We start from the raw sequence: 21,061 nt of genomic DNA, 5'->3' as shown, positions 1-21,061 counted from the left end.
TATGTGTCTACTATGTTTCCTCACTTTCCACAGTAACTTAAAAAGGCTACTCAGTCAAATAAAACCTCACCTTAAAGTCCATTTGACTAAAAGCTCTTTCAGGAGTCACATTATTTTCATCAGCAGATTTAATTTGTGTCATGAACATTGTTAATCTTTAAAATTTCATCTTTTTTAGCACTCAACCCTCAAGCATTTCTGGTCCACTGTGGCTTAATAGTAACCAAAAAACTAACATTTCCACACATATTTAAGTGTAGGAATGGTTGGTAATGTGGAAACACTAAATACTTCCATAAAATCACACATAAACACTGGTATTGTACAAAAACATATTTATTATGACAGTATTAGTATATTATACAAATAAGAGCATATGCCCGCTGTATAAAAATACAAAATCTTGATGCATTTCAGTGTTCTGGGCATCATAAATCATTTAACAAACCAAAATATTGATTAACGCTATGTGTAGTCAGTTTTATCCAGCCCTGCAGTCCTATGCTTTGATGTTTAAGCCACTAAAAACCTGTCCTCCAGCCCTGCAACACCATGCATTTTGTTTGGGAAAACGGAATAAAAAATAGAAAATAGATCTACAGATAATGAAAATAGACCAACTGATGCATAAAAATGTTTAATAGTGTACATGAGTGTGAAAATGGATTTAAAAAATGTCATCTGTGCCTGATAAAATGCCAGCCCTTCCTCATTTTTCAGTGAGCAAGTTCATGTTGCATTCCTTAAATGATGTCTAAAATGTGTTCAGTACCAGTTGCTCTTTTTTCTGACATTGCAGGGCCTTGCTAAAACTGACCATGTCAATCCATCTAAGAACTAAACTGTATGTACATGTAAGAATACATTTGATGTAAATAGTAAAAAGGAAAAAAAAAAACCCATAAACCTCAGCTTGTGTGACAACCAATCTAATGGTAAATGCACAGCTCTGAATGCGTAGCGTTAAAAGAAGTTGTACAGCTGCCCTCTGATAGACAGAAAACGCTTGGAAGCAACAGGAGATAAGACACGCAGAGGTTCATTAGTTACAAGAATATCATGCGACTATCCCTGCCCATGTCAGAGCCACGTTGCTGGTTTCACAGTCTGACTCTGACTCCTTTTCGAGTTGAAGGAATGGGCTCCAGTGAGGTAACGTGAAGCTGCAGATCAAAGCTGAGTTCATCTCTTCTCTTTGACCTAAGCCTCAGCAGAGAAAATGCCTACTCCAAGTGTATGGAAATATAAAAGAATGTATGAAGAAAAAATACACACAATAAGCTAATATCTTGAAACATGCTTTTATGCTTTTTATAATATAAAATGACATAAAGAAAAGCTTATAGAAGTAGTTGTGTATCAGCAGTGAAACTAACTGGTGTGGCCCACAACTGTTGTAGATAATTAATCAAAACTTTCAGTGTTAAAAATAAATCCCTGAAGGTTGATGTTGTCTTTTCAAAGTCTTAAAATATTCTTTTTTTCTTACTGTAAATGGGATTAATGTAAATAATGTCAGAAGAAAAATACCCTGCGTGAAGATATCTTTGCTCACAAAACAGTCTCAAAATTGACTAAATTGATGTCTGTGGTCATCATGTAGCTGGTTAATAATCCTTTACTTCTCAGTTTTGAGCTCAGTGGATGATGGGCAGACATTTAAGCTTCTGCTTTGTTCTTTGAGTGATCAGCATGAGCCAAGCTCTCCTCGTTCTCGTCCTCCTCCTCAGGAACCTGGAAAGCATGCAATCCAAATTATTCATGTAGCATGATGAAACAGACCATCATTTGCTTATATGCACTAATACCAGAAAGTTGACATAGTTATGAGAATAGTGATAATATCTACATACTGATGCAGAGAACCACATCTGTCTGACATGATTCCAAAACCACAAAAACATCAGGCTACTAAGTCTGTCACAGACAGAAACTAGAGATGATGTTTATGAGGGACGGGATTTCTCACCTCCCAGTAAATAGAGTCATCGAAGCAGTTCTGGTCTGGAGGCTGTCCCCAGATCGGCAACTTCATTATAAAACCTTGTGGAAGAAAATGAATTGTTTGAACCCTGCCCTTTTCATGGAGTCACAAAGGTATAACTGTTATGTGTCACGTTCATGATTTAATTTTCATCTCCACCCACCTGTAAGAAAACCTCCAACCAAAGCGAACCCGAGGGATGAAGCCAAGGCAGCAGCTTGCATGGCAGCGCTACCTCTGAAGAGGAGGAGGAGGAGGAGGAGGAGGAGAAGAGACAAGATTGTAAGAGCCTGAAACTGACATTTAGTTGGAGTATAAAATAGTTTCAAAGCTGCAATACAGTTATGTGTGTATACATATATTACAAGATGTATGGATAAGAATTGTGGTGAAGAAGATGGCCCTTACCCCGCTTTCTTCCCCAAAGCCACGGCCACAATACCAGCCAACCCACCCAGGATGCCGGGCATGCCGTGCAGATTGTGGACACCGCAGGTATCCTGGATGCCCAGGTTGGATGACAAGATGGGCTGCAGAGGAGGAAAAGAGGCATCATGTAGCAACCAAATGAATGTCTTTTTAAAAGGTGAAATATGCATTTTGATACTAAAAAATGATCACGAGCTCTGTATTGATTGCTTTTGGCTGACAGATACAGTCTTTTGAAGTATCAAGTGGTTTGCTAATGAATATCTTGATTATTGATTAATGTTCCCAGCTTCCTTGTGTCTATGGGGATGTTTTCAGATGTCTTGTTTTGACCTAAAGATATTCAATTTACTGTCATTGAAGAAAATATTTCATACAATATTACTAGAAAATATTCATACTTGAAAAGCCAATCTTTTTTGCCATCTTTTTCTTAGAAATTACTTACACAGTTAATCTGTTATCAATGTTAACTTAAGTTTCTACCATACATTCTCAAACTTAAAAATTATACTTTATAACACTCTCATTTTTTTTATTTTTCACCTTTGCTTTGATTTTCAACTCACAGTTAGGTACTTGAAGCCAAGGGTGGAGATGATGCCAGCCACTAATCCAATCAGCATGGCCCCAAATGGCTCGATGTTCATGTCAGCACACGTTCCCACGGCAACGCCACCAGCCAAAGTGGCGTTTTGAATGTGCACCTATACAGCATGAAGATGTAAATATAAGTATATAACTTCATTGTTTTGTTTTGTTTATTCTTGAACAAGTGTTACTGTGAATGTTAGAGGAAAGTTTTCCGACCATGTCCAGTTTTCCTTTGTGCTCCACGAGGCTGGAGATGGCGTAGGCAGACATCACACAGGCAGCCAGGGAGAGGTAGGTGTTGATAACTGCGGTGAGCTGTGTGTAGCCCGGGTCAGCGATGGCCGAGTTGAAACTGGGCCAGAACATCCACAGGAAGACGGTTCCTGTAGAAAGAGGGTGATAAAGACACAGCATTTGTATCAGTCTCATTCACATCAAACCGCGCTGCAAATTAGATACTTTCACAAATTAAGTGTCAATATTAATTTTTCCTCAACAGGATTAATACACAGCTGAGGTCGATATGGCTTTACCACTGTACATGCTGCATGACTACTGTTGTCCACTAGGTGGCATACGCCATATATGTGCAGGAGGTCAGTGATGACCCAGCGAGGGAAAATTGGAGCCTAATAAAACACATTACTGTTTTAAACAGATGATCAATAAATTAAATTAGTTTAAAGTGTAACTGGCTCTCACCAATCATAGCAAACATATCAGAGTGATAAACAGATCCGTCGTTCTCATGTCCGTTTCTTAAACCTGGTCGGTAAAGCACTCGAGCCACTGCCAGGCCGAAGTACGCTCCATAAGCATGGATGATCATGGACGCCCCAACGTCATTAGCCTGCAAAAAGAAAGTGGATCCGTAACAATACAGTTGTGGCAATGTGTGTATAACACAATTCAGTTTACACAGTGAAGGTATATGGTCATAATGCTGTGTTTTGCTCATGTAGTTCAACAACACACGCACGTGTCATTGCGTACTCACCTTTAGAACATTTGCCACCAGGTGCTCATTGATGGAGAAGATGGTGATCTCCAGTATGGTCATGATGAGGAGCTGCACAGGGCTGGTTTTACCCAGAACAGCTCCAAAGGAGATCAGGACTGTAGCTGTGCTGAAGTCTGCATTGATTATTCTGCAGGAGATGGAAGGAAATAAATCATTAGGAAAACGAAATGATAGGATAATAAGGAGAGGAGGTGGAACATAGAAATCCCCAGTGAGTCATACTTGAAGATGTTGATTTTGATCTTGCCGTCATCCAGGTGCCAGATGCCCTGCATGAGGAGGCCCCACTGCAGGCCGAATGCAGCCAGGAGTAAGTTGATTCCCACGCTGCTGAAGCCGTATCTCTTCAGGAAGGTCATCAAGAACCCGAATCCGATGAAAATCATGACGTGGACATCCTGAAACACTGGAGACACGAAAGAGGAGGTCAGTTCTGCTGCTGAGTTGATGACAGGACCCTGCTTTGTTATAAGAGCCCCACTTTAGCCTCAGCTAAATGTGGACATGAAATTGAATCAGATCAAATACTTTCATAAAATGCTGCCTTCAATTAGAAATTAGCCATCTGCTACGACTTTTCTGTTCACGGTGGTTTTCTTTGGACTTTGTAGTTTAAATGATTTATCAAGCAGTTACTGGACTTGACACAGGAGCTGCATTGTCAACCATGACCTGTTAGCTGTAAAAGCAATTCAATCACACTATTAATGGGATTCTGGGAAAAATGCTCCCGCTGTTTCTGTTGAGTTTGTGGCCCTTGAGCTGTTTCTATTAAGTGCATATGATTTTGATAAGTTTAAACTCGCGGGAGGGGACGCTTGTCAGCAAACCCTTATCTATTAGTCTCAGCTGTTAGGCTGACAAGAATGCTAGGGTTGGGACTCGGTTTGGATTATATACCATATTTTACTATCTGTATTCTCAGTTGTAAGAACACACAAGAAAACTTTTGGGCGCTCCCTCAAAGAGTCGTCATAGTGACAGGAAATGGCCCAAAAGCCTTTAAGCTTGATATGATGAGACCCTCATATGGAAAATACGTCAAGGTGGAGATGTGTACATGCCGGGGAACAATGGGCTTCATTTCCTTAGTTCATAGTAAACATTAAGGTAGCCACTATTGTCTAGACATGACACATTTCAACTTTGAAAAGGCAGGTCTTTACTGCTGCTCTGCAGTCTTAAAGGAAGGTTTGACAGTTTTGGAAGTGCACATATTTGCATTCTTGACAAGAGTAAGATGAGATCAGGACCCATAACCCTTGATAAAATTTGCATTGTACGCATTTGTAATAGGGCCCTACTTTTCATGGTGGCCAGCACAAGCAGTGTTCTGACCGTTTGATATTTTCTTTAGCTTGAAATTTGCTTTGCACATTTTTGCAGTAATTTGGCGTCAAGGGCAGAACACATAGTGTGAACAGGTGGGAGGAGAGGCGCTGACACATGAGGCTCATTCACATGAGGCAGTGCAAAGCAAATTGTTGGTATTTTGGTGGAAAATGTGCCTTAGACTTTGTGCTCAGAATTGGATGTTTCATAAAGTGTTTATTTGTGAACTTTAGAGGTGCTGCTAGAGGAATTCTGTCACCTTTGGACTGAGCAAGGCTCGCTGTTTCCCCTTCTCTCCAGTTTACCTTACAGTTAAGAGAGTGGTATTAGTCTAGTCCATCTAACTCTCTTGAAGCAAATAAGCTTATTTCACAGAACTATTCCATTAAATAACATTAAACATCCCTTTTGGGACACTTGTATCCATTACACATCATATTATTATGAGAACATGTGTTTGACTGTTTTTATTTGTGGGCCTAAGTGAGAAACCCCTGATTGTAACATTAGGGCCTTTGAGCCATTGAAGACAACTGATACAATTAACAAATAACAGTGTCAACCCATGTCTTAACTCCACTTATCTAAAAACACAATGCACACACACATGCTACATGTCTAGATATCAGACATGAAAATATCTCTGTTTTTCTACCTCAGAGTACATTTCCATAAAACACAGACAATAACATGAGCACCTGTGTAAAGTGGAGCAGCTTTACAAAGATAGACTAATGAGGGAGATTAAATTCATCCACATCTATTTTTGTCAACAGTATTTACATATATAGTGTGTCGGCACATTTTTGACACATTGGACTTGAAGACGCCTACATCTACTTTTGTGAGGCTGAAGATGGAACATTTTAATCGTGATGGTTTTCATACACTTTGTCGGTTTGACGTGTTCTTAAATTATATTTTTAAACGACTGAATACTCATCAACCAATCTGGCTGCTAGGTGCACAAATGTGTTCACTCAGAGCTGTTGCCTGGCTACTACTTTTTTTTTCATGGGATTGATTGTCGTCAGTATAAACAGATTCATTTAAAATTATTCTAAATACCATAATTTACTTAGAGAGAAAGAATAATGATCCATGGTTCATCCACAGGACTCTCATACAGTCTGTATTCAGAGATGATTAAAGTCATATTTCATATTGTCAGGCCAATAGTTACAGTCGCCACTGCTTGGTAAAAAAGTAACACACCAATTTAATGTCGATTTCTCTCTTTGAAAAGAGATTGTTCACTTGTTTCATGCTCACTGAGGGGAGAATGGGGCCAAATATTGTGGCACAGAACGACTTTCAGTGACTTTGAAAGAGAATAATCACAAAATTTGTGGTGGTGATCATCTTAAAGTATCCCGTTGTGTCATTGTTCAGCGCATCGCAACGTGATCAACATTTTTTATCTACACTGATACATGCAGCTGTGAGTAGAAGTGTGCTTCACATCCATGGAGCTGTTTTGAAGAGAACCTGTTTGCCCCTCAGCTTGCACTTAAACCCCCCCCCCCACACACACCCCCCCACTTCTCCCATTCTCTGCTGGGTGACTCAGACTTGCTTCCCTTGTAGTAGGGTCTTCTATAGTGAACAGCAGATTGAGGATGGGGAGGAGGTAAAGTTGGAAAGCAGCCACAGAGTCTGGCTCCACGCCCAGATGTTAGGTAACGCTCAGTAATCTTCTGCAAAATTGGGTGAGCCAAGACAAGAGTGAGAGAATCTCCTCAGGACCTACTGTGCTGCAGCCTGAGTGATGCAATCAGTGCAAAAAAAAAAAAAAAGTCATTTTTGAAATGCTGGAGCAACCAATTTCCTCGCCTTTGATGTTTTCATTCTGCTAATCAACCAGTTATTAAGATAAATTTACTTTACAGATAAACTTATAGTTTTTTCTTGCTCCAGTCCTCATTTCTCTGCTTATTTGTCTTGCTTTGAACCTATAATTACAGATGTCTGGTATGCGTTGGATCGTGGATCTCCGCACGCAACCATAAGCCCTGTGCTTTTCCACATTACCCTGTTGCATTTTAAATGGCCATGGCTTCAGTTTATTCATAGCAGCATAATGTAAATTGTTAACTGAGCATCTTGTGCCAAAATAAGATGTATTTTTTAGATGCTTAACATCTCATAACGGCAGGTTAGTACTGTTGGCACATGTAGATAAAACTCTTTTTAAAGTCTCCCTCCACTCTAGGTGCTTATTGTTACTTCACTTGTATGCTCAGGGTTTTTTATCGAAGGCTGTTTCCACATTCATCAGAGGGACATTTTCTGTGTTAAACAAGTTTAAGATGTAGAAAATACACTGGGTGTTTTTGAAATGAACAATATTTGCATATGTATATTCTGGATATTTCAATGACAGCGAAAGGAGACTATTAATTTTAAGAATATTTGATGAAGCAACATCAGTCTTTTGGAAAGACCATCTCAGTCACTCAAAGTTATTCTTCAAAGCAGAGTATTGTTTGTCTTTAAACATGACTAGATGGGATCTTTAAATTGTAGCTCTAAGTTCCAGTGATAGAAATTTTGAATGTTTCCAGACAATGTATGTGGTTAAAACATCCCATCTGAAGAGGAAGATATCCTCAGATGTAACACTGACTGTTGAGCTAATCTCCATGGGTCACACCTGCCCCACCCAATCATGAACAGGCAAACACACAGTGAAAGAGAAGTTATTGTTGCAGCAGTCTTAATGGAGATAAGTGGTCAAGATGCAAATAAACGCGCCAACTGTAAAAACTGCTCCATACTCACTAAATATCCTTATTTAAACAAAAACACCTTGAAAGTGACGCTTTTAGATGCTACACAGAATTCAAACAGCATTCTTCTGTTCCACCATCTGTCTTTGCTCTCTTTACTATCTGTTATACTGTTTTGAGGCATCAATGTAAATCACATGTGGCCCCCACTGCATGAGACTGACACTTTTCCCTGCAGGATCCTCTTGACTCCACAGCTGAATGCGTGTGAATAGACTTTGTGTCGGACGAGAATGTGACCCCATGACTCCTCTTATTGCATTCAGCAGATCTGCTCTAGAAACAGCCTCCAATTTCTTCTATTTCTGTTCGCAGGTAATTAGAAAATCACACTCTCAAAAAGAATTCACATTATTCGAATAAAGGAAGGAGACTGTTTTTAGTTCACTCAACACTTCAAAGTTCAAGACTTAAGAACCAAAGCTTGGAAATATGGAATATTTGTAGATTTATTCCTTTTTAAAAAAATAAAAAATAAAACATAAGCTAAATTTAAGCATTTTCACCTAAACTTCTAAATCAGATCATTTTTGCTACAGGCAGCAAAAAAGCTTGAAAAATAATCTAGCTTTGCCTCTCTTAGGTGTTACAAAGCTCTGCTGGATATTTGAACTGAATTTTCACCAATTAACAAGACGTTTAACCTCAAAGCTGCAACAAAGGCATTGTGTTAGAGCCAAAACTTGATAATCCATAATTTTTAAGCAGTCTAGTGACTAAACATAGAGATATCCAGCAGCAGAGCATCCCTCAGCGTGCAGCCCCACATAGACTTACTGGGATAGAGATCCATAGGGTTCGCTTCATGATGAGTTTCATTGGAGTGTGCGCCGTGCCCGTGACCTTTGCCGTCATCATAGACCGCAAACAACGCAAACAGTATGATGGTGACAATCTCCAAAGCCAAGGCCACAATGGGGAACTTGAACCTCATGTTGGTGGCGTACGCAGGCATCCTGAGACCAACTCTGGTTATCTCTCACACAGTGTGACACACACACTCACCAACTCGGTCTGTTTTTCAGGGGTTGTGCTGTGTGAAGGGAGGGAAGAAAGTTGTGTCTGGTTTTAAACTGATGCAGATTTGGTGGTGACCAATGACAGGCCAGAAGACTGCGGCCTGGGTGGTGCACACCCCCCTCATGCACTTTGCTCACGGGGATGGGTTTCCTTTCTGGATGTTAAAGGGGACTAAGCAAAACACAAGCGTAATGACACCCAGTCAGTGAGCGGACATGGGAGAAAAACTTAATGACTGCTGCTTCCCACTCATTTTTCACTGTCAAAGTTATGTTTGTTGATTTACTGACTTAACTTCTGACTGATGTTTTGATGTCTTAAAATACAGTAGATGACTGAAATATAGAAATGTTTCTACATTTGTTGTTTACATCTGTTCTGTAAACTCAAACGCAAGCAGCTATTATACAATTTCATTTTTTTCTTATTTCTGTTTTATCCACTCTGCTGAACACTGTTCCTCTTTTTGAGTGCAGATGACTTAAGAGCCTGTCCCCTTGATATTAAACCATTTTGCAGTGTTTTGAATGATGCACCTGCAGTTTCAGATACGTCACTTAAGTAATAGTAGCATTTAAAGTTTTTCTAAGCGAAAGTACAGATGTATCATCAACAAAATGTACTTTAATGTCAAAATTAAAAAAAAATATTGAATGGAAACTTTCAGAAAATATGATATTATTAGATTATAACTAATCTCCTCATTAAAAAGCTAACTCAATATAAGACCTTTTAGACGACCAAAACAAATCAGGACAACTATAACTGTTGAATGAGTTGAGTAAAAAGTACATTATTTCTCTCTGATATGTATTAGAGTTGAAATATAAAGTACTTAAAATTTGTAGTAAAGCGCATCAGTTCAGTAATTAAGCTCCATCATGTTGCTTTGACAAATGCTGCACATTGTCATTCCACCCATGACCCCTGCAGACAGTATGTGTAACTGTAATCAGGTTACTTCAGAGATCAGGTCCTTACCATCAACTGTTTGTCTTGAGTCATTGTTACTCACTGTACATGCCTCTGCTTCATTTACCACCAGAAACTATCCAAGCTTACACCTCCTCTGATTGACCTGGAGGTTCTGATCCAGTAAGTGGCTCCCACAGTGAGTGTGGTGACAATCTTAGGCCTCTCACCAAATTACCTCAGGCCAGAGGTCCTTCATTTGGGCCAAGAGCTTTATGAATGAGCAGAGTAGTTAATCACTGCCAGCAACACATTTCTGTTTGTCTTGGAGCTGAGAACAGTGAGGGTTTTCCCAGACCCTTTAGGAAATTACTTCCAAATGTTGAGAGATATCAAACACTCTGCAGCACTGCTAGTACTAATCTACTCACACTGACTCATTACTCAATCAGTTTGCACGACAGAGTTTTGCGGTAATATTTGGCAGACAGTGGAGGCTTTTTTCAGTGGGTGGAGCCATAGTGCCACTCTCTTTTCTTTTTTCTTTTTTTTTTAAGACAACTTGAACATCACAGGAGGATTTGTGGTCCAACTGCCACAGTCATTCATTCATGACGGTTACAGATACTCCCTCACATCAGCTTCCTCCTCTTGTAGTTCTCGTCTTTTTTATTGAATTTAAGTCTATTACAGAATAAACTGTGGATTTTTGACTCCTGCCGTTTAACTAATTATTTTTGCTGAGAAATGTTTGTACAGTGGTGAAACTCCAACCCGCAATTATTCAACCCATTATTATGTCTATAGTTTGTCATCGTGAGCCCTGGGAATCAATGTTTCTCCTCTCAGCTGTATTTGGTCAGAGTTTTGACAGAGATCATGAGAACTATTTACATAGTCAAGACTGTTCAATAACAGTAAACGTTCTCACTCTCACATTTCGCAGCAGAGTATCCCAGAGGTACCAGTGCTCTTAGGTTGTCACTTTTGCTTATGCATGATCCAAACAGACAAATGCTGAGGCCTGAAGGCTGATAACATATTAGTCGCATATTTGTATTAATTTTAGTGTTCATTATCTTCATGAAAGTTTTTCAAGTTCAACTTTAGTGAACTTTGATGCACACATTTGTGTTGTTGAACATTAGCAACTTGACAGTGTCGACTTTTGCAGGAACAGAAATCCAGAGTCCAAAATAGAGAAAGCTTGTTTATTAGCCATGTTTCTCCATTCACAAGAGATCACAAACGCTCCTCTTCATAAAACTATTATTGTTGATAGTGCAGGTACTGTATGCCTTTTTCATAAACACTGCAAACTTATTTTACTGTTAGCAACCAAGCTGACAAGCAGTCTAACTGGCAGTTAGCAAGCCTGTTAGCCTGGTTTCTGACAGTTAACACTTAACTTTAACTTAACTGACAGGTTAGCAAGCTAGCTATCTTGGAAATGTTTTTTTCCCCTCATTAGCCTGATTGTTCCTTCCTGAATGAAAGATGTACATTACAAAGATGTACGTAGAACAAAATGCTAGAAGAATGACACAGTGCAGAGAAAATAGGAGAAAGGTTGGAGAGCTATTTTGACTGACTAACACTAGTATTGGCTTGCTAGCATGAAAATGGTTGGGTCACCATCTATGGCTGTGCAGGAACTAGCCATGTGAGTATCTGAATAAATACTTGCTTTGTTTGACGTTTTTGTTTGTTTCTCTGTTCCTGGAGAGTAGTTGTGTTTGAGGCAACTGGAGCTCAAAGATGGGAGTTTACAGGTGACCCTATAGTGTTGCATAAGTTGTAATAAGCTCTGGCAGTCTTAAATGGAATAATTTGGTAGTTTCATCAAACAAACCCTATTATTGCTGGTGGAAGTAAAAGTGTTGGCTTGTTTAGGTTCACAGAATCTGAGGTTTGAACATTAAAGCAAAGAGCAGAGAAAAAAAAGTTTTTCTTTCATCAAATCAGTTTTAATCTAGCCTTCTTGTGAACTTACATTCCAGGAAAGCCATTAAGTGATTTATCTCAACTCCACCATAAAGCGCAGATTTGTGGAAAATAAACAAGCCATCAGCCTGAATGTGCTCCATCCTTTGTCTTGGATCCACACGTGCCGTTATGCAACATACATGACTCTGAAACCAGACTCACTGTACAGATGATACTCTGCTCACTTTGCCAATCTGTCACAGCCGTGAGTCTCGCTGTAATGGCAAGACGACTGGGTGAATGTAAGGGATCAAAGAGTGAAGGAGGTGGATGATGGACGACTACTGTAGTTCACTTCAGTTTTTGCGTCAGGACATTCCTGGACAGGCCTTAGTCTGCCACATGTAAAGGTCAAACTGAGGTTAGGAGTTTCATTGCCTCATATAGTTTTCTAATAATTGCTTTTTGATGAAACTCCCCAAATCAAGGAAAAGTTCTTACTTTTTTCTGAGCTCAAAGGATTTGCTCAAAGGTCTGTTCTTATGATGGCAAAGTTGAATTTATTTATAGGAAAGTCATACAATGTATAGAAATTTAGCATATACTAACAACCGACAAGCTGTTATTCATTTAACCCTATCAAAGTACATTTTTTTCAGTAGCACTTTCACTTGTTGCTTTGACCCCCTTGTGTGGGGGGCATCAGCTTGCAGCTGATATTTTTGTATATTCCTCCATGTGGCTTTGTTTGTTCAGCTCTTTCTCATGCAAAGGTCAACTACCAACTCCTAACATATTAACTTCTTATCACTTGCAATGAGGACCAGTATGTCTTCAAGAGGAGCCCTCTCTTCACACTGCATGAAACAGACCTCTGCTTTCATGTGAAGCTATGTACAGGCCTCTTATGGTTACTCAGGGGATCAACAGTGCATTCCTCAGTTTGGAGGATCCCTCCATATAGAGATATGTATATGGCTGATTAGAAACAGAGACCAGTTGGTGTGACAGACGAAATGCAGGTCTTTTCTCCTCATTAATCAAAACTGTAAAGCAATCAGTGTTTTGTTGGGTGGGGGTGAGTATGTAACATCACATGCAGCTCCACACAGCTTTGCATGTGCAGTATCTTCAATAATCCAGTCAGATTTATGAGGCCTAGTAAATAAATGGAGGAGGGTCAAAACAGCGCTGCAAATTACCCAGAGTTGGAAGTTTAAGTATAAGGTTTCAGTATAAAGTGCTTTTTATCTGAGGGTAACCAGTCAATGTGGAGCTGTGAAAAGTAAACTGGTGAGAAAAATAGATTTTTATTGATACATATTAAAAACAATGCTGGATTATGTTGTACAGCTTGGTCAACATTTCTGGACATGTACATTACCTTTGGACTGTATCTGATTCTTGTCAGCAGTTGCAAGAGAAAGGGTCTTTTTCTCAAATGTCATTAAAATATCTGCTGTAAAGAGTAAAGACATGGATGTAAAGAGTCGTCATTTGTCTACATCCCTCTGTGACATAGTTAAAAATACTGTATGCATGTTGTGCATGGAGGTCAGGGCCAGCTTAGAGCACTTGGAGATTCAGTGATTTACTCAAGGACACTTCGACAGGTGTTAAAATGTTGACTCTGGCCACTGAGATCAGACAAACACTCTAGTTATGGCAGTTATGAAACAGCTTCTGTCTGTACTGTTTCTCTAGTGTCTGATAGATAATACAGTGGATACCACTTTACTCTCAAACATTGCGGCTGAGAAATTAGCAGAGAAATCTCTTGGAAAATGAATGCATATGTTCAGATTGTATTCATATGTGCGGCACATATTGTATATCTCCAGCTGCCAAACTCTTGTCGTCCTTGAATCAGCAGGTGTTTCACTGAAGGCCGTTGAAATTCTTGTGGAGACGAATGTAAAGAGTAAACATTCCTAGGAACTCCATGCGGCCTTGCTTCTGTGAAAAGCTTTGAGCAGTTTGCTTTGAGTCCAAGTCATTTTTTTCCTGATCTACTCATGTCATTATCTCTATGTGCAACTGCAGCCTTTTAATCCTGGTGCAATGTGACAGTGAGGAGCAGAGGTCAGCGTTAGTTGGGTTAAAGAGCAGTCGCTCTCACTGGGTGACTGTTGTTGAAGATGTCAACTAGAAGCTTGAAAAGATCTGGTCGTTTCATATTTCAAAGGAATCGGACTGAAGAGAACGATGAATTGTGTGTAGCGGAAAATGCATCATATTATTTCCCCTAATACAAATCTATTTAATTTTGTATTTATTCTGGAAATTCCCCTTAAGACAAGTGATAAAATATGCATGTGGATGAACTAATTTCACTTGTTTACAAAGCGAATAGCATTTAAACCAACTGCTGTAATTTATTTGATCATTTTTATTTGCTTTTATGGGCACTTGTGACTTTTTTTAAACCTTTTGAGTCATAATTAACCCCTCCCACAAAGCTTTTACATACATGCTTGTACCTCTCACTCCTTATCAAGACAAGAGATATTTTTTTAACACAGTTGTTAATCGTTTGTACTGATGTACTTCAACAACTAGAGTTTCATACTGATCCAAGTCCAACTGCTCCAACTGTGTAGCATGTAACGTGGTCGATGGGAAAAAATTGACAGGACTTTTAGCTTCAGAACCAGCAGCGGCTGAAATGATTATCAATTAACTGTTCTTAATCCTGCCTGCCACTCTCTGATTGGTTGGTGGAAGTAGCCACCGATGAGCACAACACCAGACTTAAATCCCTGAACAAATGAGAAGAGCGATTCAGAGGCTGGAAATCATCCTCTTAGTTGTTGAGAAATCTTGCTGTGAACCACAGTGACGAACAACGCCATCCTTACGCGCCATTGCTATCAGGACAAAAATATAAAATACTACCAATGTCACAAAATTTTTTACCACTGCATAAATCTTAGCTGTGAGGTTCTTGGCCTCAACATTTCATTCCCTTCAGCCCAGATGCACAATGGGGGCGTGAACAGGAATGCAGAGGATGATAGTGCGTAGGTACTCCTCCTTTCCATCCCTAGGCTGCACTGTCACCACACCCCCTGAACGTACCCCACCCCTCGTTTCCTGTGGCTGTAGCTGAGGGGAACAATTGCACTCCCTGATAAGGCCGCTCAGAGGGAAGCCTATGCAGCCGCGTAATCACTATGTTAGCTGCTAGCAATCAAGAACAATCGCAAGCTCTCATCGTGTTTAGGTTGTGGTGACCATTTATACCTTTTAAGTGACGGGTGATTATTTCCCTATATAGCATCCCATAGTGTTCCCCATCACTTCTGTATGTGCTCGGGTTAAGAGGACACACATCTAGTTGAGTTTTTCAGTTACAGGTGTGATGGACAGAAACTATGGCAACAAATAGTGGCCAAATAGGATAAATTGTCAGATTAGGTCTTGATAAACCAATTCCCTTTCTGTCAGTCAAACATTGCCTCTTCATGACATGAACATGCCTTCTTACACCAGCACCTAGCTTTGCACACAACTGCAGATGCTGATAGGCAGCACTGTTTGAAGACGGCCGAGAGCAAATGTTTAACAGGTGGGTGCAGGATTTAGCGCTGTGCCTATCGTGTTACCGCTGGATGTGCCACAGACATTAGTTAAAACGGAGTGCAGACAGAGGAGCGTGCACACAGTATGAACACTGTGGGACCAAAGCCACATGTGCAAAACGTGATACAGAGAAATTGCTGTTATGCATTTTTCCTTGACAGCAGGAAGATGTACAGTAACTGACCCTCTGAAGCTGCACATGCTTTTTAAAGATGTTTTGGGTTTTTTTTGGTACTGGACGGTCACTTTCAGCAGCAGGGTATGCAGCTAGGGTAAGGGTTACTGAATTAAAGATGCATCAAATTTTGAGCATGGTCTGGTAATTATAATTACATAATACTTTGATTAGCTGGCTTCCTCTCTGAGTTTGGCTCCATGAAGACTTATTTTGTCTACAAATACATGTCAACCCATGCTTACTGTTTACAGCTACAGTATGCAGTCTATTTGAGGGAGTATGTGTAATCCGTCAGCTGTGGAGAGGCGGCAGAGGGGGAAGGAGTAGTTTGGCTACTTTGCAGTGTCGTGGGACTTCTTTTATTTACTCACACACAGAGATAAATCTTTGCTTTACTTTCTAGTTTCCTCAATTACAAAGATAACACAAGCAAGTTGTGGTCCCAGGCCACCGCAAGTATGAAATGTATGATAAAACTCTATAAAATTTTAATTCTGACATTTCTTCTGGTAGGGAAAGTGACAGGCACTGCATTCAAACAGCGGCAACGCGTGACAGGTCAAGAGCTAGACTTTAACTCATAATGTCACTGCAAGGCTGCATTTTTCTCTCTTGACTTTTAAATGTCAAGCTAATTGTATGCATAGCAGAGTAACACTATGTGTGGAGATGCATTTAAGGACACATAATACCACCTCTGTTTTTTGTTTTTTTTCCCATTTCCTTTCCTTCTTTTTTTTTTCCATGTCCTTATTCCTTATCCTTATACAATTAAATCCGCCCAACCTGAAAGGAATCACTGTCACATTATTGTTGGATGAAAGCCTTTGGTAGTCTGCGCTGCAGCTTCCTCTGAAGCACATCCTGATGTCATGCTGCTTTTTAAACACACAACCTCCCTGCAGTGATGTTGTAATTGCTTTATCTAGTGCAGGCTTCTTTAAATGACGCCTAATTGAGGGCTTTCGCCGCACCCTTTCCTCATGCAGCAATCAACCTGAAATGTTATCACCGCATCTTAATAAAAACTAAAATGATTGGGCCACAACCCAGGACTTCCCATAGAAATAGGAAAACGAAGGAGGAGGGGGAGCAGAAAAAAAAGCAACCGAGAAAACATCCTGGCTTAATCGACAAGGGGAGTGTGCTTTCAATGCACAGGATGTAGAGAGCTTGGTGGTTTGAGGCATGTCGGTGAAGTATAGAAGGGAGGAAAAAAGAGAAATTGGCTTGTCACGCAAACAACGGCACAGACCACACAACTGGGAGGAGCTTTGTGTATATGATAAGATTAATGAGTCTTGTTAAACCAAGAGTATTTGAAACGTTTACACTCTGCAGAAGTGGTTGGCATCCAGTAGAAACAAACAGCGGTCATGCAAGTGTCAGCTGTGCAATAAAATGTTAATTAAAAGCAATTTACTGCTGCATTTACTTATATGCAATTTAAATTGTTAAAATGTTTGCCCACATGTTAATTATTACAGGAGGCATGTTGATTACATAAGAGCTACGCAGATGTACAGTACAGAGACCTTTTACTGTATATGGGAGACCATGTGTTTGTTCTTCCCTCTTGAAACTTTTCTTCATGACAGATTTACACCTCAAGCCAAATCTGTGATAGCAACACCATAAATTTGGAAAGACATGGTTAACTTCAAATGTAACAAACCGTGTTTGGGTTATACAAACAGCTCGACATGATAATATTTGCAATTTTCTCAGAAGGTATGCGTTTGTATATGCGTGCGTGCATGTAGTTTGGTTTAAGTTCAGGGACTGAAGCTTCAACCTCTAAATCTATTGCATACATTTTCAGTTATTATGATGGGTCTTGCTATAGCACCCAGATTTATTATTATTTTATGCCAATTGTTGCATCTTATTACTCTATGCTCGGTAGATTACAAGGTAGTTTTAAAGATGGGATTTCCTCATGGGAACTTACTGAACTTGCTGTATAGAAAAGTGCCTGTTTAGCTGTAACTTAAAAATTCCTCTGAATTTATTATTTTTGTCATTTTATCGTTGAATGGATCTCCTAATTTTATATGTGCTCCTACTGATTAACTTTAATGTAATTAAACCATTTACTCTTGACCTTGAGAACAAATATCTCATCAGATATAACCCCTGTCTTTGGTGTCGGATGTGAATGGCCTTCTGTCTCTCTCCAGCTGTCCAGTGTGTCCTGATCAATGATTTTAATGCTGTCCCTGTCAATGTTGCAGCTGAAAGTCTGTACTTAGTCATATAATAGCAGCTGAACAAGGTCCATGCGCCAATAAAGGTTGTGAGATATGGTCCAGTAAAAGCTAGGATATAAGTAAAGTAAGTAAAAGCGTCTATTCAGCAAGAAGTAGAGTGACCTTCAACTTTTTTGGTAATTTGGCTGATCCGACCCTTTAAATTACATACATTCATTTATAGAGAACAATGAAAATGCTTCACATTACTGCAAATATGTATTAAAAACTGCAGTTGGTTATGACAAACAGAACCATAAATTATTGACAGAGCTAATGTTAAGATGCTAATATATGTCCTGTTTAGACTGAGGGCTAAAAGAGGTAATATTGTTGACAATTTAACAAGACTTTAAATTACAGTTTACAGAAAACACACTTTACCTCAAATTACCAAACATTAACATAATAATCTACATTAAATTAGCAAATAGTGTTGCTTAGGTTAGCTTAATCAGATATTTCCAACTCACTCTTAGAGAACAGATTTCTACATGAACGCATATATTAATAAACAAAGTCATACCCACATTTACAAAGGACATGTTAGTAAGTATAATATAACATTTGGCCGCATAAAAAGGTTATATTACATCTTGTGATGCTACAGTAACTCTGTTCAAAATAGTTGTGGTCAGTATAGTTTAAAATGAACTAGTAAAAACTTTACATACAAAAGAAAGATTTACAACTAGCTGGTGCAACCCAGTCCTGAACTTCTTTCCCGGAAGACCTGATCTTCCAAACTGTCTTCTCTCACGTCACATAACTGCTGTACAGGGAATGTATCGGCTGCCGCTGAAAAAAATGAACCATGAGTGATTGACCCTTGCGTGACCAAGCCATTCCTGAGTGAAGCGTATGGATTTGGTCCGTGCATCTGTCTGACACCGGCTAATGGCAAACAGATTTACCAGGATGAGAAAAAGGAATGTTCACTCGCTCGTCTGTGTAAATGTCAGGCCCGGCAAACGTCTGTGTCAGATTACTGTGGCAGCAGCGATAAGCAGATGTAAAGACCCGTGGGGCTTATTTATTATTAAGACCAAGAGTGGGAAGAAAACTGCAGTGAGAACAGAGCTCTGGAGAAAATAATGCGTCGGGCCTCCTTTGTGTGACAGTACACCAAAATGCATATACAGTTCGTGAATTTTTCCCAGACAACAATTTTCAGGAATTTCATACAGAAATATATTTCAGGAAACAAGCAATATGAAAGTTGACATGGAGGTTTGCATAAGGGATAGGAGCCATTTATAATCCTTTGAAAAAACAGAGGGTGCCGCTGCATAGTTTCTGAGCAGAAATGTGTTTGATTCTGAGCACAGAAATAGCTGTGGTTGTGTTGAAGTTGCGCTATGTTGGTGAATGACATGCACTCAATCCTTGGGGTGTAACAGTATATCATAGCACAATATAATGTAAAACAAAAATGTGAGTTATGACATTCTGCATCTGTTGTTGGCATTAAATGTTAATATTACCCCCGAAACGTTTGCTTAAAACATCCTAACATTGTAGTCACGTTTTCACATTATTATAAAAATCCTTTGCATGTCACTTGTGTTATAATCTCTCCTCTGTTCTGAATAGCCTGGGCGCAGAATCTGGACACTGCTTCGCCCAGAAAATGTTTTCATTTTAGTCTCAATGTGATGATTTGTTACTGGGAAGTTTCTTTCAGAAACACCTCCTATGAATTTGTCCTCTGTCTTTAATCGCAGCACAGGCTTTCAGCACTGGCAACACTCACAGGAGTAGCACAGTTCAGGTCAAAGGTCAACAAATTTCTACTTTCATTGCACCCCCACTCCATATACAGCAGACTTTGTTGCAACACACTGTACAATTTGCAATATAATGGAGGAGGTGCGCACAAAAGCTGTTTTCCACAATAATGTAAATATGGCTTTAGTAACATCTTTACAGCTCGCTCTCCCTGAAAAATTGAAAAACGATTAATTAACTGTAGCACCAGATCTGCTTGTAAAATAGTTGCTTTATTTTTTCCGTTTTTTTTTTTTACTTGTTTTTTTAGGACTTCCTAATTAGGCATCATCATTTATAACTGCATTATTATCTAATAAAAAGAATAAATACTGGTTAAAATTTGTTTCTTTTTTTTCATAGTCAACAATTTATTTGGCAATTAAGCTTTACCAATAATAAATATGCTAACAAGCAATAATACAATAATAGCGGCACCGCAGTCAGTAACAAATTACAAGTTAATCATAGACAACAAACAAACAAACAACTGTGGATACATAAAAAGATTAAGTAAAAAAGAATTAGATGAAAGTAAATCAAATAGATAAAGTATGTCTTAAGAAGGCACTAAAGCTACATCCACACTAATACGTTTTCATTTTAAAACGGTTTCAAATGAAAATGATTTCTGTCCAGACGAGCGTTTTAGCAAAAAACAATCTCTAAAACACATATCACTTGAACATTCACATACACTGGGCATGTGCATGTCGCTGTAAACAGGATGCAGATTGTCTTCTCTGCAGTTGGTTACTGGTTGCTTAGTTGCAGAATATACTACGAACGAACAGCAATGATGAAAAGTAAGACTAGAGATTTCTTTGCCTGGGCTGGTTCTTTTTAAAACTTTTTTAAAACAACCTTTTACTTTGTGAGTTTGTTTTGCTTCTAACTTTATTAAAAATATCAAAACGTAAATATATAAGTCAATCCATCTTCAATCAATATCAACCTTGTGTTGCTTATTTTAATGAACTAAAACCTCAAAAAATAACCACAAAAATAATTTGGATGCTGCTTCAAACCTGCAAATCATTTCTTGTGTTGTGGAGTCCCTTCCCACTCTTGATTTTATTTTTTTCACAGTTGTGGTTGTGTGTGATTGAATGTTTTGCTATACATTGTACTTAGGATACACCCATTTTAGCCATTTCCGCATCTCGGACTCCAGACTTGGGACCCCTCTCCAAATGTTTGTTTAATGTACGTTTGCTGCAGGACAGTTGAGTGAGAATAGCTATCAAACAGGCAGCGGCTTGGAGAAAGAACAACACC

General features: G+C 39.2%; 1 protein-coding gene across 1 annotated transcript; it reads right to left on the bottom strand.

The window, feature by feature from the left end:
• Window positions 1-318: 318 nt before the first annotated feature.
• On the bottom strand, window positions 319-9,203 carry rhag (Rh associated glycoprotein). Its single transcript, XM_022737959.1, has 10 exons — window positions 8,927-9,203; window positions 4,251-4,434; window positions 4,005-4,155; window positions 3,710-3,857; window positions 3,224-3,390; window positions 2,983-3,120; window positions 2,393-2,514; window positions 2,148-2,221; window positions 1,970-2,043; window positions 319-1,734 (listed from the first exon to the last, which is right to left on the bottom strand). Exons 1-10 carry the CDS (start codon window positions 9,102-9,104, stop codon window positions 1,660-1,662), a joined length of 1,311 nt encoding a protein of 436 aa, XP_022593680.1. The 5' UTR covers window positions 9,105-9,203; the 3' UTR covers window positions 319-1,659.
• Between the last annotated feature and the right edge of the window lie 11,858 nt (window positions 9,204-21,061).

Source organism: Seriola dumerili, unplaced genomic scaffold, assembly GCF_002260705.1.
Source record: "Seriola dumerili isolate Sdu_G_001 unplaced genomic scaffold, Sdu_1.0 BDQW01000025.1, whole genome shotgun sequence".
NCBI lineage: Eukaryota > Metazoa > Chordata > Actinopteri > Carangiformes > Carangidae > Seriola > Seriola dumerili.
The sequence above is the reverse complement of the archived record's forward strand: the minus strand, read 5'-3'. Positions and strand labels throughout refer to the sequence as shown.

What these genes read in the sequence shown, in the direction of transcription:
- rhag (XM_022737959.1), bottom strand. Translation starts at nt 9,104, where the DNA reads ATGCCTGCGTACGCCACCAACATGAGGTTCAAGTTCCCCATTGTGGCC. An exon ending in TGATATGTTTGCTATGATTG is followed by an intron (nt 3,391 to 3,709) that starts GTGAGAGCCAGT and finishes CTCTTTCTACAG; the next exon opens with GAACCGTCTTCCTGTGGATG. An exon ending in ATGACTCTATTTACTGGGAG is followed by an intron (nt 1,735 to 1,969) that starts GTGAGAAATCCC and finishes CATGCTTTCCAG; the next exon opens with GTTCCTGAGGAGGAGGACGA.